Source organism: Mandrillus leucophaeus, unplaced genomic scaffold (assembly GCF_000951045.1).
Source record: "Mandrillus leucophaeus isolate KB7577 unplaced genomic scaffold, Mleu.le_1.0 Scaffold4, whole genome shotgun sequence".
Lineage (NCBI taxonomy): Eukaryota > Metazoa > Chordata > Mammalia > Primates > Cercopithecidae > Mandrillus > Mandrillus leucophaeus.
The window spans coordinates 2,319,651-2,337,124 of NW_012104253.1; the positions used below are offsets into that span (position 1 = coordinate 2,319,651).

The 17,474-nt window shown below is 47.8% G+C and overlaps 1 protein-coding gene across 1 annotated transcript in view; it reads right to left on the reverse strand.

Annotated features, from left to right (window-relative positions):
• PPP2R5C (protein phosphatase 2, regulatory subunit B', gamma) overlaps positions 1-17,474 on the reverse strand; it is a 180,740-nt gene that overhangs the window by 145,020 nt on the left and 18,246 nt on the right. The window contains exon 3 of the mRNA XM_011991613.1: positions 5,569-5,734. Within this exon, the coding sequence (XP_011847003.1) occupies positions 5,569-5,734 (166 nt within the window). The remainder of the gene's footprint in view (positions 1-5,568; positions 5,735-17,474) is intronic.

Here is a 17,474-nt window from a genome sequence, read left to right on the forward strand (position 1 = left end):
GGAAAAAAAAAAAAAAAAACCCTGAAATTAAAAGCTCAAAAGAAGGGTTTAACACATATAGACACATCTGAAGATTTACAATGAATAACAAAAATTGAGAAGTATGCGTTTCGAAACTTTCATATCAACTTCACAGGGCAATCTTATGTTTACTGAATAATAAAAACCTTGTGGGTGTATTTTGTACTTCACTTCAGTAATAATTTATTTTTATTGTATTTTATTTTCTGATAAAATAAAGGACTCATAGCTGGGATAACATACTCTTATAATTCAACAAGAAGAAGACAACCAACTTAAAAATAGACAAAAGATACAAGTAGACATCTCATCAAAGAAGGCAGACAAATGGCTAACAGGCATATGAAAAGATGCTTAATATTTCCAGTCACTGGGGAAATGCAAATTGAAACCACAGTGAGACACCATTACACACCCACAAGAATTAAGCTATAATCAGAAAGACAATAATAATATTGGCAAGAATGTGGACACATCCTCATACATTGCTGATGGAAACGTAAAATAGTGCAACCACTTTGGAATACAGTTTGGCAGTTTCTGTTTCTTTTTTTTTTTTGAGACACAGTCTTGCTCTATCGCCCAGCAGGAGTGCAGTGGTGTGATCTCAGCTCACTGCAACCTCTACCTCCCAGGTTCAAGCGATTCTCTTGCCTCAGCCTCCAGAGTAGCTGGGGCTACAGGCGCCCACCACCACACTCGGCTAATTTTTTGTATTTTTAGTAGAGATGGGGTTTCACCGTGTTAGCCAGGATGGCCTTGATCTCCTGACCTTGTGATCTGCCCGCCTCAGCCTCCCAAAGTGCTGGGATTACAGGCGTGAGCCATGGTGCCCAGCCAGCAGTTTCTTAAAAAGCTAAACATAAACTTACCATACAAGCCAGGAATTCTACTCCTAGGTATCTACTCAAGAGAAATGAAATATATGCTCACACAGACTTCTATGCAAATGTTCACAGCAGCAGTTACTCATAGCAGCTAAGAAACAGCCCGAATGTCCATTAACTGGTGAATGGATAAACAAAATGTGTTATATTCATCTGACTGAATATGATGCAGCATTAAAAAGAAACAAACTACTCAACACAGATGAACCTCAAAAACATGACAGCAGATGTAAAAGACTACCTATGGTATGATTTCGCTTACATGAAGTGTCCGGAAGAAAGTAAGTCTAGAGACAGAAGCAGATCAGTGGGTGCCTGCATCTGGGGTTGGCGTGGAAATTAATGGTGAATGGGCACAAGGTAACTTTTGGAGGAAGATGGAAACATTCTAAAATAGAACTGTGGTGATGGTTGCACAACTGTATGTATTTGCTAAAATAACTAAATTTTCCAGTTACAATGGGTAAATTTTAGGATATGTAAATTATGCCTCAATTAACTCTAAAAAAGAAAAGCCTATGACTTGAAAAGTTAGGAAAAAAAGAAAATCTAGGGATAGGGCTGAAAGTTACACTCAGAATGCATACATGGCTTTAAATTCTTTTATTATTAAAAAGCAAACTAAAAATAAGTGAACTCTCTACTCAATAAATGACGAAGAGGTTAAAATAAAAGACACAGGATAATTAAAGATAAAAGTGCAGATGAATAATATTGAACACAAACAGAACAGTCAAAAGAATAAATGAACTTACAAGGAGACATAACCACCACAGATGGGAAAGAGATTAAAAGGGCTGTTAAACAGTGACCATGTACTAGTGAACAGACCCCCCCTTCTAAATGAACCCACTATGGAAAGAAGCTACAGATGTTTCATAGAGAAAAGCAACAGGCCCACTGAGTTCCAAGTCAACCTTTCAACCCTATTTCATGGACACATTCCACATTGTATTGTTTCTGAAATCTGGGTCCATCTCATCATCCCTGTCATCAGGTGGCAGCGTGAGGGAGCTGCGGGAAAAGCTTCTGCAGGGCACCCCAGGAACCATCACGAAGTGCTGGTGACAACGAATCTTAGATGGGACAAAATACAGGTTTATGAAAAAGAAGTAAACCATAGACCAGCTCCATGTAGTAAATATGGAAGCAAATACTCTAAAGAAAATTAGTTCCAAACACTATGAAAACACACTGTGACAAAATTGACAAAATGCAAAGATATTTCAAAACCAGAAAAAGCTGTCAACACAGCAATTATAATAGTAACATCTTAAAGAGAAAAATCATGTGGCATTTGACCAAATTCGGCAGCGGTACCCACCCAGCATGCACTGGCATGGCGCCAACCCGCCTGCATGGGTCCAGGAAGAGTCCTGTGAGTGTGGACTCTGGAGCACCGGCAGCCTTGCAAAGACCGCTTACCAGAAACCAAGAGCCACTTTCCCATCAAATTAGGAAATGCCGAAGCCATTTACTGAAACAGGAGAAAACAGGAATGCCTGCTATCACCTCTGTTCTAGGTTTTGTTGGTCCTTCTTAGTGGCAGAATAAAATTAAAATAACTGGTGTATGTTGGCATAAATAGTGGAAGAGAGATAAAAGAATCCATTGCAAACAACAGGACTATATATGCAGACTGTGGTGGAAACATTAAGACTAATATGAAAATGTGGTAAGGTGATGGCAAAATATTTAAAAACCAATAGCTCTAGATGAGATTAGCAAAAACCAATCAGAAGTGGAAATGGGAAAAAATATAACCCAGTCACAAGAGTGACAAGCAAAAGCTATAGAGTATTTAGAAATAAATTTACTGGAAAGTTAAAGATTCACAAGAAAACCATAAAATTTTATAAGTCAGAAAACAAGACCCAGAAAAATGGGGGATATATACCATCCTCCTAGATGGAAAAAAGATATCAATTTTCACCAAATTAATATATAACTTTAATTCCAATCAATTATTTTTCTGAACTAGATGAAATTATTTTAGTATATATACAAAAACATTAATGTTTTAGAACAGCCAAGAAATAATTATCAAACAAGACCAGTGAGGGGAACTGGCTTGATCCATGTGAAATTCTCCTGGATATGTGGATTTACTATGGAGAATTTACTCTTTTCGGGAACAGTGAAAATGTAAGTGTCAATGGAAGTACATTGCATGCCATTCTTACTAGGTATAATAAAAAACGAAGGAAATGGAGATTGAGAATAGAAAACAGATGTAGAACAGATGTAGAAAGAGGCTTGTGCAGACAGACTCCTCAGAAGAGGTAAAGGAAGTATGCTGGAGGCCGGCATACACCGGTACTTGCATGGGCTGTGCCCCGTGCATGGAATAATATACGACGACAAAAGTGACAAATGCAAAGCTGGTTCAAAACCGGAAAAATCTATCAACACAGCAATTATAATCTTAACATCTTAAGGAGAAAAATCATATGGCATTTGACCAAACTCAGCAGCAGTACACACCCAGCATGCACTGGCTGAGGCAGGGCATGCATGGAAAGGTGCAGCACATGGCCAACCTTCTGTATCATGGCAGATCCAAGCCCCAGCTGTGACGGGCATTAGGGACAGGGCTTGGGATACGAAGGCCCAACGATGGTTATACAAAGCCTTTTCCCTCCCTCTGACTCTCGGCCTCCGGAGGGTACTGGAAGGAGGAGTCAGTACCTATCCCTTTCCTTGCTGTCTCACCAATGGGTTGCTCACTCCAGGAGAATAGGGGCTTGCTTTTGTTTAATTCTGTACCCCTAGTACCTAGAATAGCTTACACAGGCGCTCAACACATATTTGCTGAATGAATGAACAGCATGAGAAACGTATATTCTATTTGGGAAGACAAATAAAAAATGACTTAGCATGCATATTATCTACCACAAAGGTAAACCAATTATAAGCCAAATACAATACAAGCTCTAGAAAATGCAAGCGAGAACCTGAATTTCTTTTTTTGTTTGTTTGTTTGAGACGGAGTCTCGCTGTCACCCAGGCTGGAGTGCAGTGGCACAGTCTCGGCTCACTGCAAGCTCCGCCTCCCGGGTTCACGCCATTCTCCCGCCTCAGCCTCCCAAGTAGCTGGGACTATAGGCACCCGCCACCACGCGCAGCTAATTTTGTTTTTGTATTTTTAGTAAAGACGGGGTTTCACCGTGTTAGTCAGGATGGTCTAGATCTCCTGACCTCGTGATCTGCCCTCTTCGGCCTCCCAAAGTGCTGGGATTACAGGCGTGAGCCACTGTGCCTGGCTGAGAACCTGAATTTCTAGCAAGTGGGGCGCAAGAAAATTCATCAACCCATAAATCCACCCACCCATCCACCCAGCTCCCATCCTCCCTCCCTCCTTCCACCTGGCAGATCTGCCTCCCGTCTTCCCTCCCTCCTTCCACCTGGCAGATCTGCCTCCCGTCTTCCCTCCCTCCTTCCACCTGGCAGATCTGCCTCCCGTCTTCCCTCCCTCCTTCCACCTGGCAAATCTGCTATCTGCTTCACAGTGTGCAAGGCCTGGGAATACAGCTATAAACATGACAGACTGCTGCTCTCACTGAGTTCATATTTACTTTTTTTTTTCTGAGACAGGATCTCACTCTGTCATCCAGGTTGAAGTGCAGTGGCATGATCATGGCTCACTGTAGCCATGGCCTCCCAGGCTCAAGCAATCCTGCCACCTCAGCCTCCCGAGTAGCCGGGACCACAGGTGTGTGCCACCATGCCCAGTAGATTTTATTTTTTTGTAGAGACAGAGTCTCCCTGTGTTGCCTAGGCTGGTCTCGAACTCCTGGGCTCAAGTGGTCCTTGTGCCTCAGCCTCCCAAAGTAATGGGATTATAAGTGAGAGTCACTGGACTGGTTGCTGAATTAATATTCAGTGGAAATTAATTATAAAAGATCCATTATTATAAATTTAAGGTATGAAAAATGATATTTTATTTAGTATATCTGTCTTATATTTTAGTAATTATAAAGGCTTTAAGAGGTTCACATTTGACTTTAAGGTCCTTACTCTGTTTTCCTTGATAAGATTTTAAGCACCTCAATCTCAAAATCTAAAGGAAGACTTTTAGGGATTAAACAACCTGAGATGGAAAGGGATGGCTGTGTCATTTTGGGGGGAAATTCAAAGTAAAGAGCACTTTTTCCTAATTTCATATAAGGAACGCTTGAGGTAATCCCTAATGACTCATAACAAAGCAAGTCCATAATGTACTATAGCTACAGTCCTTACTTTAGAAACGTAGAGAACTTCAACGATAATTTTTACAATTATTCTACTTGGAGTAATTCCTTTCAGAATTGCTACAGTTCTAAGACGAACAAATGAGAAGTAATTTAAAAGAAAAACTGGCTAGCTTAATACCATAAATAAAAAAATGTTCAGCTTTTCCTGTCTTCTTAGTGTATTATGCCTACATTGTGTTGTTAAACTTTTATCTTAAATAGCTCTGGAACTTAAAATGTTAATTGAGTAAACAAGTTAATGACATGCAACCTAAAAAAAACAAAACAAAACAAAAAACACCTCAATACAGAAAAGACGACCCTGCAAAATACAAACACAGCAAAGGAATAAGTTAGCACACTATCAAAACATTGCTCCTTCACTCCAATAGCCACAATTTAACTTTTAAAAGACAAATAAAAATTACCTTTTAAGGATGGTAGTTTTTGAAGTTCTCTATTATTGCTTGCGCTAAACCTTGAAGAATTTTGCCGTTTGTCTTTCTTCACTATGGGCTGAGAGACTGGTACTTTTATTTTAGCAGATACTGTAGACGGGACAGCAACAAGGCTGTTTTTCCTGACGGAAATTTGCTTCCAAAACAAAAACAAAAACAAATGAATATGTACAATGGTTGTATTTTTTAGCACTATTAAAATATAGAAAAGCATATACACGAGTCTGACTCTGGGGCATTCCCCTGCACTCCATGGAAGACATCATTCCTTACAGTGGCTGGAGTATGGGGCTTATGTCCCATCTTCAGCAACGCTAGACTGAGAGATTCAAAGATACACCTAATTTCTCATATCTTCCTTCAAACTTTTGATTGCTAAATATTTACCACATAGGTTGATGTGGCAGACTAAATAATGACCCTTAACGATGTCCACATCCTAATTCCTGGAACCGGTGAATATGGGACCTTGCTTGGCGACAGGGACTCTGCAGATGGGATTCAGTTAAAAATCTTGAGATGGGAAGATGATCCTGGATCATCCAAGTGGGCCCAAGGGAATCACACAGGTCCTTACAAGAGGGAGGCAGGAGGGAGACAAGAGAAGGCAATGGGATGACAAAAGCAGGGGTCAGAGAGAGATCTGAAGATGCTACATGGCTGGGTTGGAAGATGCAGGGAAGTGGCCACGAGCCAAGGCAGGCAGGCGGCCTCTAGAAACTGGGAAAGGCTGGAAATAGATTCTCCTCTAGAACCCCCAGAGCCATCACCACCCTGCTGACACCTTCATTTTGGCCTCATTTCAGACCTGCATGCCAGAACTGTAACATAGTAAGTTTATGCTCTTTGGAGCCGCTGCATGTGTAACTTGTACAGTGGTGTGAGGAGATGAATACAGCTGAGTATCTCACAAAATGCTAGATGCTCCCTGCTGGCTCACCATTCAGCCTTGAACACACGGAGAGCAGGCCTCTGAGCGCTTTCCCTTGAGCCCCAGGAAAAGGCTCTGCTGGAGCGGTTCTGCTGCCATTGTCCCAGGCTCCTGGTGTGTGTGCTCATTCCCAGGCTGCACCATAGCTCCAGGGCTGGTCAACACCCCTGTGGCCAACCTGCAACGCTGCCATCTGAACTACTCAGTAGAGGCGGAGAGAGTCTGAGGATGCACGAAGCAGAGGAACCAGGGGTCCCCTGTCATCCACACAGGCCAAAGGAGCTCACCAAGGGGGTCTGTGGAGCTCAGCAATCCTCTGGGCCCCCCAACTGAAGGGCTCTCTGGGTAGCAAGCAGTGACCTGGCCCACAACTGTTTGCTGCCACCACTGTCCAGCAGTGACAGCCAACAGCTGCTGTGTCGACCGTCAAGATGATTTACACAATGTGCTTGTTGCCCACCCTTCTTGTCTGCCCAAAGAAAGGGAGTCTGTGTCTGCCTATGTGCTCTTTAAAAAGGCTGTCCCACTCCGAGACAGTTTGCTTCTGTGTCCCCACCCAAATCTCATCTCAAATGGTAATCCTCAGGAGTCGAGGGAGGGACCTGGTGGGAGGTGACTGGATCGTGGGGGCAGTTTCCCCCATGTTGATCTTGTGATAGTGAGTTCTCACGAGATCTGATGGCTTAAAAGTGTTTGGCAGCTCCCCCCTCCCTTTCTCTCTCTCTCCTGCCACCGTGTAAGAAGTGCCTTGCTTCGCCTTCGCCTTCTGCCATGATGGTAAGTTTCCTGAGGCCTCCCCAGCCATGTGAAACTGTTAGTCAATTACACATCTTTTGTTTATAAATTACCCAATCTCAAGTAGTTTTTTATAGTGAAAATGAACTAATATAGACTCTATCCTGGAGACACAAACCCATCCAGTTTAGGGTCAAGGAGAGCAGACACACCAACTGCAGCCCCAAACGTTAATTTGTTCTCATCCTTGAATGAAATTTTCATAAGCAGTAAGAGCTGCTTTACTTTCTTCTAAGGTGCTTAGGAACGCCTGCAAAGCGCTGTCTGATGTGACAGACTGTCGGAACAGCAGGCAGACTCTGACCTGGGAGGCAGGGGCCTCAGTTCCCTTCCCTTCTCTCCCTCAGTCTGTGGCTTTTTTCACAAAAGGTACTTTCTTGGGTTCTGAGCTTGACATCTGTCAATCTTCTATCATGAAAGCCTGGGTCTTTCTTCCCTAAAAGCCCCTCCATAACCAGCTCCTCCACAGATCCCCCAGTTAGACAGTTTCTGCTCTGCCTTCTCTGGGCGCCCCTGACATTGATTCCACAGTCTGGAGGAGCTGCTCCTAGGAGCTGTCCCGGCTTTAGATGTTCAGTCACATATGTGCGTGCTCCAGTAGATAACCCTCTCCATCTCCTTTTCATTTCACTATAGTGCCAGCCCAGCACTCACAGCGAGGACCTTGGGTAGAGGCCAATGACAGGGCTCCCCCATGGCTTCTGACCCCAGCTGGAAGGTCAGCCACAAGGAAGGTGGCCCGGCCTGGGGGCTGGGAGGCGAGCCCATGGGTCCTGACTGCCATGGGGACACACTGAGGATAGGCTTCTGCCCCTGAGACAATAAGAAGTCAGCCCTCGGGCACAGTTCCGAAGGGGCCCTTGGCCCTTTGGCCACCACGCCCCACTCCTCTCTCTTGTCAGGGCCAAGGCCAGAGAGAGGAGCCACTCTGCCGGCCCTGCCCAGACCAGCCACCCACTGCCTGCCCCACAACACTGTGACTTGATGCTCCCACCAACTCTGAGGGGACATCTTCCTCCCTGATGGGACATCAGCTCAGGAGGGCAGGCTCTATCTGCATGAGACACTGTCTGTCCCTGGGAAGGTGAGGTGACCTCCCTGAGGAAGGAGCTACAGAGTTGCCCAAAGCAGATGCCACCAAGAACTTGGGCTCAAAGAGGGGAAGAAGGAGAGAGAGGGGGAGAGAGAGGGAGGGGGAGGGGGAGAGAGAGGGAGGGGGAGGGGGATAAGAAAGAGAGGGAGAGAGGGAGAGGGAGAGAGAGAGAGAGAGGGGGAGAGAGAGAGGGAGAGAGAGAGAGGGAGAGAGAGAGAGGGAGAGAGAGAGAGGCAGAGAGAGAGAGAGAGAGAGAGAGAGGGAGAGAGAGAGAGGGAGAGAGAGAGAGGGAGAGAGAGAGAGAGGGGGAGAGGGAGAGGGGGAGAGAGAGGGGGGGAGAGAGAGGGAGGGGGAGGGGGAGGGGAAGGGGGAGAAGGAGGAGGAGCTGTCTCTTATACACATCTAGATGTGTATAAGAGACAGGACAGAGAGGGAGGAGAGAGAGGGAGGGGGAGAGAGAAGGAAGGGAAGAGAGGGAGGAAGAGAGAGGGAGGGGAGAGAGGGAGGGGGAGAGAGAAGGAAGGGAAGAGAGGGAGGAAGAGAGAGGGAGGGGAGAGAGGCAGGGAGGGGAAGGGAGAGGGAGGGAGAGAAAGAGGAAGGGGATGAGAGAGGGAGGGGGACAGAGAGGGAGGAGAGAGAGGGAGGGGGAGAGAGAAGGAAGGGAAGAGAGGGAGGAAGAGAGAGGGAGGGGAGAGAGGGAGGGAGGGAAGGAGAGAGAGAGGGAAGGAGGAACACAGGGAGAGAAGAATGGAGGGAAGGAGGGAAGGAGAGAGGGAGGGCGAGGGGCTACCTTGGGAGCAGCTGCCCAGGGCGGGTGGGCGCAGACGAGGGTGGGAGCGGGAGCGGGTGCTGGGGCGGGATCCTGGGTGCCGCTCCGGGACGCCTGGCCACGGCCACAGCGAGAGGAGGAAGCCCCCGAGACGGGACGGAAAGGAAACGGGAGAGCGTGGTTCGCGCGTGGCCAAGCAGAGGGTTGGAGGCGCCGCGCAGGAGGCCAGATCCGCATCCTCCACTTCTTCCCCGGGGAGCCGGCTCCTCTCCTCCGGGCTCCGGGGCGAGGCGGGACCGCGTCCTGGGGCCCATGCCGGAGGCTCTGGAGGCGGCCGGTGGGAGCTGAGGGTCTCCTTGGAAGGCCGCGACAGACGACACTCGAGAAAACGTGGTGGGGGCAGAGGGGTGCGTCAGGCACCCAGGAAGGCGCAGGCTAGCTAGGACAGGGGCGGGGAGGCTGGGGGGCGGCAGGAGGGCCCGGCGGGAGCCCACGCGGGTCCGCGGCGACAACAGGAGTGAGGTCGAGCCTGGCCCCCCATGTACAGCGCGCCCGGCAGCCTAGCGGCTCAGGGGCCAAAGCCGCCAAGGTCGCTGTGCCACCGGGAGACGCAGGGCGGGTTGAGGCTGTGCCACCGGGAGACGCAGGGCGGGTTGAGGCTTGGGAGGGTGGGGAAGGTCTGAAGGGGTCCCTGGGCAGAGGACAGAAGCCAGGGTCCCGGGAAACACGGTGGCTGTAAACAAGCCCTCCTCCTGGGTGCCAGACACCACCAACACCGCTGGTTCGCGGACAGCCCGGAGGGGACCCTGCCGCAGCCCCGACACCCGGCTCCCTCCCTGCTCCTCGGATGTCCCGTAAAACTACTCCTCCGGTGGCGGCACTGCAAGGCACCTGTAGCTTGAGGGAGACAGCTAGGGAGGAGGAAGGCTGGGGAGCGGCTGCCCCGTGTTATTCCATGGTTCAGGCCGAGCCGGTGCATCCTTAGCTTACAGAGAGGAAAGCAGGGCTCAGGCTGTGGGGTGAGCGCCTGAAATCACCCAGTCAGTGCTGCAGCCAAGCCCGAGCCTCAGTCCCTGGACTCTGGGTCTGGGGTTGAGCCAAATGCTGGGCCCCAACTCCCCCTTACCCCCCACACCCGCGCAAGTCCATGCTCCATTGCCTCTCAAAATCCTCCCTCTCTGCAATTTTATCATAAACGGAACAAACTGCCACCACTTATGTGCTAAGGACTAAGTGATATGCCACTTAAGAAGTATTTTTAATGCTGGAAAGTCCAGCCTGAATCTGATCAAGCCCTGAGGTCTAACCACCAGTTCTTAGGAAAATACAAGAGAGGGGAGTGTGTGAACCAACAGGGATGCGATCTGCACGCAGGGAACGTGGGGGAATGGCAGGAGCTGTCCTCCCCGCAGCACCCCGCAGTCGCGCCACCACACTTCAGCCCAGGTGAGCCTCCCCTGTGGGCTCTGACCCTTACATGCAAGCAGCCCCCCCCACCAAGCGGTGACAACTAAGAACATCTCCAAACATTGCCAAATGTCCCTTGGGGGGCAAAATCACCCTTGGTTGACTATCATATCCCTCAAATGTATGGGAACAACCTGATTTAACAATTAAATTTCAGGGGGAAGAAGGAGAGGAGGAACCAGCACATATCACAACCTAGTGTAGTGTATGTACCTGATTTGGATCTCAGGACTCAATTCAATTCAGGACTCAAACCAACCAACTGAAAGAGGGAGGAGAGGAGAGGAGATTTAATGCTTACTCCTGAGACTAAGCAATTGCAGTTAATATTCTTAGGTGTGACAATCACGTTCTGGTTCTTAGAGTCCTTGCTGGAGGATACCACAAGTGGGACTTACAAATAAAATATGATGACTGAGATTTGCTTCAAAATAATGTAGTGTGGGAAGAGGGCCATGCCCGTGGAGGAGGAGGCCTGGATAAGACAAGCCGGGTTGCATGTGGATGACGGCCAAGGCTGGGCAACAGGGACCTGGGGCTTCCCTATATGATTCCCTCGACTACTGTGTATGTGAAAATAGTCCAAATGAACACGTTATTCCGCCCTGCATTAACCCCAGCTCCTGTAGACCAGACAATCAGAACACCTTCCCTCATCTTTCTCCCAATCATACTTTCAGTGTTGGTGGTACAGTGGTGACCACAGCTGCCTCCGATCATATTTTCATACGGTTACCGGACTGACTTTTCTAAAGGTCCATCAGACCACTGCCCTGCTCCCGAGATGCCAGCGGCTCCCCACTGCCCGCAGGAGAAAGTTCAAACTCCAAAGCATGGGGTCGAGCTCGGCCGCTGTCTCCCCTACACTTATTTTTCCAGGACTCATCTCTCCTTTATTTCAGGAATGCTGGGCCACTCTCAGATTCTCAAATGTCTTCTGACCCTGCCCTGTTTCCATGCCTGTTTCTCCAGCATGAAATGCCCTCTTCCCGTTTCCAAACTCTCACCCCCACACAAAGCTTTTGATCTACTCAGCCTTCAGCTCTAGCTCAAACGCCATTCTCTTTAACGTGTTCCCCACTCCTCACACATGCAGTCAGGCCCCACCATCTCCTCAGTGTTCTTAGGAGGGTTCCCTTACACTTACGTCAGGCTTGGAATCCCACGTCTGCTTCTACAAAGAGATTCTGAGCTTGTTGAGAGCACGGACACATCTCATGTCCCCGTTATCTGGCAACACTCAGGAGGCTCCAGAGCTTGCTGCATCTCCTTCACACAGTCACCGTCTCTCAGGTCCTTAATTCCAGCCTTCACACAACCACTTCCATGCACACTTGATGTTCCAGCAATACCAAACTACTTGTCCTCCCAGACAAAACCTAGTTTTGTATGTCTTTTCAGATATTTTATTTATTTTTAATTTTTTTTTTTTTTTTGAGACAGGGTCTGTCTGTCACTCAGGCTGGAGTACAGTGGCACAACCATGGCTCACTGCAGCTTCAACCTGCTGGGCTCAAGCGATCCTCCTGCCTCAGCCTCCCAAGTAGCTGGGACTACAGGCACACACCACCACACCTGGCTAATTTTCTTTACTGAAGAGACAAGGTCTCACTACGTTGTCCAGCCTGGTCTTGAACTCCTGAGCTCAATCTTCCCACTGTGGCCTCCCAAAGTGCTAGGATTACAGGTGTGGTGAGCCACTGCATCCAGCCTCAGATCTTTTAAAAGTGCATTTGGCTCAAGGTAGTATGATACTGGCATAAGGATAGACATACAGACTGATGGAATACAATTGAGAGCCAAGCCCATTCACTGGGGAAAGAACAGTCTCTTTAACAAATGATGCTGGGACAAATGGAGAGCCACATGGACAAGAATGAAGTTGGATCCCCCCTCACACCACAGGAAAAAATCTAATTCAACATGGATCACAAACCTAAACAGAAGAGCTGAAACCACACAACTCTTAGAAGAATACAAAGGTAAAGCTTCATGACCCTGGATTTGACAATGGTTCCTTAGCTATGACACCAAAGGCGCGAGCAACTAAAAAGAAAACGGATAAACCAGACTTCATAAAAATTAAACATTTTTGTGCAGAGGACACTATTAAGAAACTGAAAAGACAACCCACAGAATGGGAGAGCATATTTGCAAATTACATAAGGGTCTAGTATCCAGAATATGAAAAGAACTCTAACAACTTAATAACAAAAAGAAAACCCGATTAAAAAATAGGCAAAGGACTTGAACAGACATTTCACCAAAAAAGATATACAAATGGCCAAAAAAGCACATGAAAAGACGCCCACCACCTTTAGATGTCAGGGAAATGTAAATGAAAATTACAATGACTTCACACCCGCTGGAATACCTATTCTTTTTCAAATTGAAAAATAACATGTTAGCATGGCCAGGCTCACGCCTCTAACCCCAGCACTCTGGGAGGATTGCTTGAGCCCGTAAGTTCAAGACTAGCCTGGGCAATATAGTGAGACCCCTTTTCTCCATTAAAAAGAAAAAAATAGCCAGTTGTGGTGGCATGCACCTGTAGTCCCAGCTACTCAGGAAGCTGAGGCGAGAGGAGAGCTTGAGCCCAGGAATTCAAGGCTGCAGTGAGCTATCATTGTACCATCGCACTCCAGTCTAGGTGACAGAATGAGACCCTGTCTCAACAAAAAGACAAGTGTCATAAAGGACATGGAACAACAACTGGAACCCCTGTCTATCGTGGTGAGAATGTAAAATGGGGCAGCTGATAAGGAAAACAGTTTGGTGGTTCTTTAGCAAGTTAAACTTAAAATTACCATCCAAAGCCAGGTACGGTGGCTCATGCTCGTAATCCCAACACTTTGGGAGGCCGAGACGGGAAGATCACCTGAGGTCGGAAGTTCGAGACCAGCCTGGCCAACATGGTGAAACCCCATCTCTACTAAGAATACAAAAATTAGCCGGGCATGGTGGTGTTTGCCTGTAATCCCAGCTACTTGGGAGGCTGAGGCAGGAGAATCGCTTGATCCCAGGAGTCAGAGGTTGCAGTGAGCTGAGATAGCGCCACTGCACTCCAGCCTGGGCAACAGAGAGAGACTATCTCAAACACACACACAAAAATTACCATCCATATGACCCAGCAATCTCACTCCTAGGCATATACCCAAAAGAACTGAAAACAAAGTGTTCAAACAAAAATCTGTACACAATGTTCACAGCAGCATTATTCACAATAGCCAAAAGGTAGAAACAACTCAAATTTCCATCAACCGATGAAACGAAATGTGCTATATCCAAACGATAGAATATTAGCTATAAAAAGAAATGAGGGTTTGGGAGGCCAAGGCAGGCGAGTCATGAGGTCAGGAGATCGAGACCATCCTGGTCAACATGGTGAAACCCCCCTCTCTACTAAAAATACAAAAATTAGCTGGGTGTGGTGGTGTGCACCTGTAGTCCCAGCTACTCAGGAGGCTGAGGCGAGAGAATCGCTTGAACCTGGGAGGCGGAGGTTGCAGCGAGCTGAGATCACGCCATTGCACTCCAGCCTGGCAACAGAGCGAGACTCCATCTCAAAAAAAAAAAAAAGGGAATGAGGTATGACACTTGCTACAACACGGATGGACCCTGAAAGCATTCTGCGAAGTAAAAGAAGCCAGACACAGAAGGACAAATATTGCATGATTCCATTTCTATGAACTATTCAGAATCGGCAAATTCATAGAGAGCAGACTGGTGGTTGCCAGAGGCTGGGGAAAGGGGAGTGAGCAGTGACTGCTAGTGCGAATGGGGTTTCCTTTTGGGGTGAGGGGGGCTTTCTGGAATAGGTGGTGGAGAGGGCTGCACTACCCTCAGCATCCTTGAGTCTTCTGGGCTTATGGTGACAACAGCAAGGGCCCCACGAAGCCAGGGAGACACACACGCTTTGGGAAGATCAGCTGTTCTTGGCACAGAGAAGGCATTAGTGTTGGCTGAACGCGAAGTGAGAAACAACAGGTGTGCTTCCTCAGTTTAAGTGCTTACTCCTGAAATAAAAACTGGATATCTATCTTAAAGCGATAAGAAATCGCTGTAAAGAAGTATGATACTGTTTAACGATCCGGCTTGGGCAACATCTGAAAAAAAGGACTTGATTCTTCCCCATTCGCCCTCTTCTGGAATGCTGGTTACGGGGAGTTTTATTTTATTCTACCCACTCAGTGAGGGGAGAGATGACCTAGAATTTACTTTAGCCTCTTGATGTCTGGCTTAATGATGGGAAATTATTTTTCGAACTCAGATTATCTGTCAAACCCAAATCAAAATAGTTGGCCTTTCCCTTCAGTAGAAGCCACTGAAAGTCGGTGGTCTCGGAGGGTTCCAAGAGAGCACTGCGGCCCCCACCTGTCTGAACAGTGGCTGCACCCGAGCAGCAGCTGCATTTTCTAGGAGGAAGGCGGGGGTGGAGTGGATGAAGGGGCAAAAACCGAAAAACCAATTGAAAAAACTGGCCGCCAACCAAAAGGAAACCAACGGAAAAAAAAAGAAGTCGTTCCCTCCCCTTCCCAGAGCCTCTCCACTGAAGAGACACGGGGTCCCTGGGGGTGGAGGTGTCTATTGCTGTGAGGATCTGGGATTCTGGAGTCTGTGGCTGGGAGGAAGGATGTGGTGGGAGTGTCTGGAGAGGAGGGAAGATGAGGTGGCCAGTCCACATGGCAAGGCAAGGTGCTGCCCAGATGGGCCTTGAAATTATGCAGGAGTTCAGGTTCTCAGCCAGGGTAGATGAGCTGCTGGCCCTGAGCCCAGCCCCGCTGCCAGGCCCAGGGAGGTCCAAAGGCAAAGGGTGTCGCCTGCCTCAGTGGTACATGGCCCTCTCCCAAGTCTTCCCAACAAGCGTGGCTGCACTTCCTCAGGTAGAGGAAACAACGCCAGAGGCGTCCCTCACGCTCAGGGACAACGCCCCATTAGTTTCTAACAGAGACACAGCAAGTCCAAGTGTCCAGCTGCCCTCACAGCGCACAACCTTCCATGCAGCCAGGCAACAGCACCCCAATATATTTGGAGTAAAAAGGCAATCTGTGCAGCAGATACATGGATGTCTATTAGTCTCTCTACTTTGAAATATTTCATGGAAACAGCAAAATGGGCAACTGGATTTGTGACAAAGCCTCTCTCCTAGATGTTTTATCATGTAAGGGATTACCAAATGAAACAAGCCGTTCTTTCTCTTCATTTAAACACTGCAATTCTAAAAATTCACAACTAGATATAAGATATTTATTGTTCAGGTGGACAGGGCCAAATCACTGATCTCTCAGTATCTCTTAGATGCTGAATAGAGTTAAACACAAAAGACACCTCTTCCACAGACCATAACTAGTACTGGTTTCAGATACGGGCCCAGGGACCCATAGCAGCAGCTTCTCCAAGTGCTGAACCTGATTTGGATTCCAGTAGGCCGGGGCTGGGGAAGCCACAGCCCATGAGCCACATCTGGCCTCCTGGTTATTTTTGTAAATAAAGTTTTATTGGCATAGAGTCATGTCTATTTATCCACCTACTGTCTACGACTTCTCTCTTGCTGCAACAGCAAGAGTTAAGTAGTTGCAGTAGAGACCACGTGCCCCCTAAAGCCTTGAATATTTACTATATGGCCCTTTACAGAAAAAGGTTTACTGATTCTTGTGCCAGGACAACAGTTTCTGGATGAGAGGAAGAAATAATGGAAAACAGGACAGATTTCCCTGATCAAGTCCGATGATGCACTCACAATCAGCAAACCTCCTGAGCCTGCCTTACAAGTGACAGTGAAGGAAGAGGCAAGTTACGACCTCCAGTAATAGAAAGATCTGCGGAGGCAGTCACTGGTGCATCTCAGCATAGGAACAGTCAACAGATGCAACTTCCATCTGGCAACCACAAAGCAGGGTGGGGCTGCAGGGAGAAAGCAGGTGCTCTGTCCCTACAGAATCCCCCTGAGGCCACGCACTCGGAGACTGGGTATAGCAGAGGATAGGAGTGAGATATGCAGCTGAAAAGGAGATTGATGTTAGGTCTGAATACTGATCTGTCCATAGCCACCTTATCCCCACACACCTCCTCTGCAGAACATCAGTAAACTGAGTGGTTGTGACAAGAAAAAGGGATTCTCCAAAGAAACCAGTCCGTCGAGGAAAAACTAAGGCTGCTAATGCAGGAGCCGGCACCTCAAAGCAAATTCTCTGCAGTTTAGTCTCTAGGGGCCAAAAGTCACAAGAGCCAGCTCTCAGCCAAGGCCTCTAAAGCAAGTGGTCAGCTGACAAGCCCGCCCGCGGCCAGCTGTGCCAGTGCCTCATCCTTGCCTGTGTGAACAAAGAAACCCTTCATCTGAGAAGCAGAGTCTTCCAGTTGGTCTCCTTGTTCAGCTCTTGCCCCTTGTTCCCACACAGCAAATAGGAAGATCCTCTTACTTCCCTACTCAAAACACCCTAGTGGCTTCCCTCAGAATAAAAACTCAAAGCCCAACTAGACTCAGTGGTTCATGCCTGTAATCCCTGCACTTTGGAAGGCCGAGGTAGGAGGATCGCTTGAGGCCAGGAGTTTCAGACTAGCCTGGGAGACGCAGTGAGATCCCTTCTCTACAAAAAAAAAAATACAAAAATCAGCTGGGCATGGTGGTACACACCTGTAGTCTCAGCCACTTGGGAGGCTGAGGTGGGAGGATTGCTCGAGCCCAGTAGTTCAAGGCTGCAGTGAGCTATGACTGCACTACGGCACTCCAGCCTAGGCAACAGAGTGAGACCCTGTCTCTAAAAACAAAACCCCAAAACAACTCCCCCTCCTCGCCAAAATCCCAAAACCCTGTATCGGCA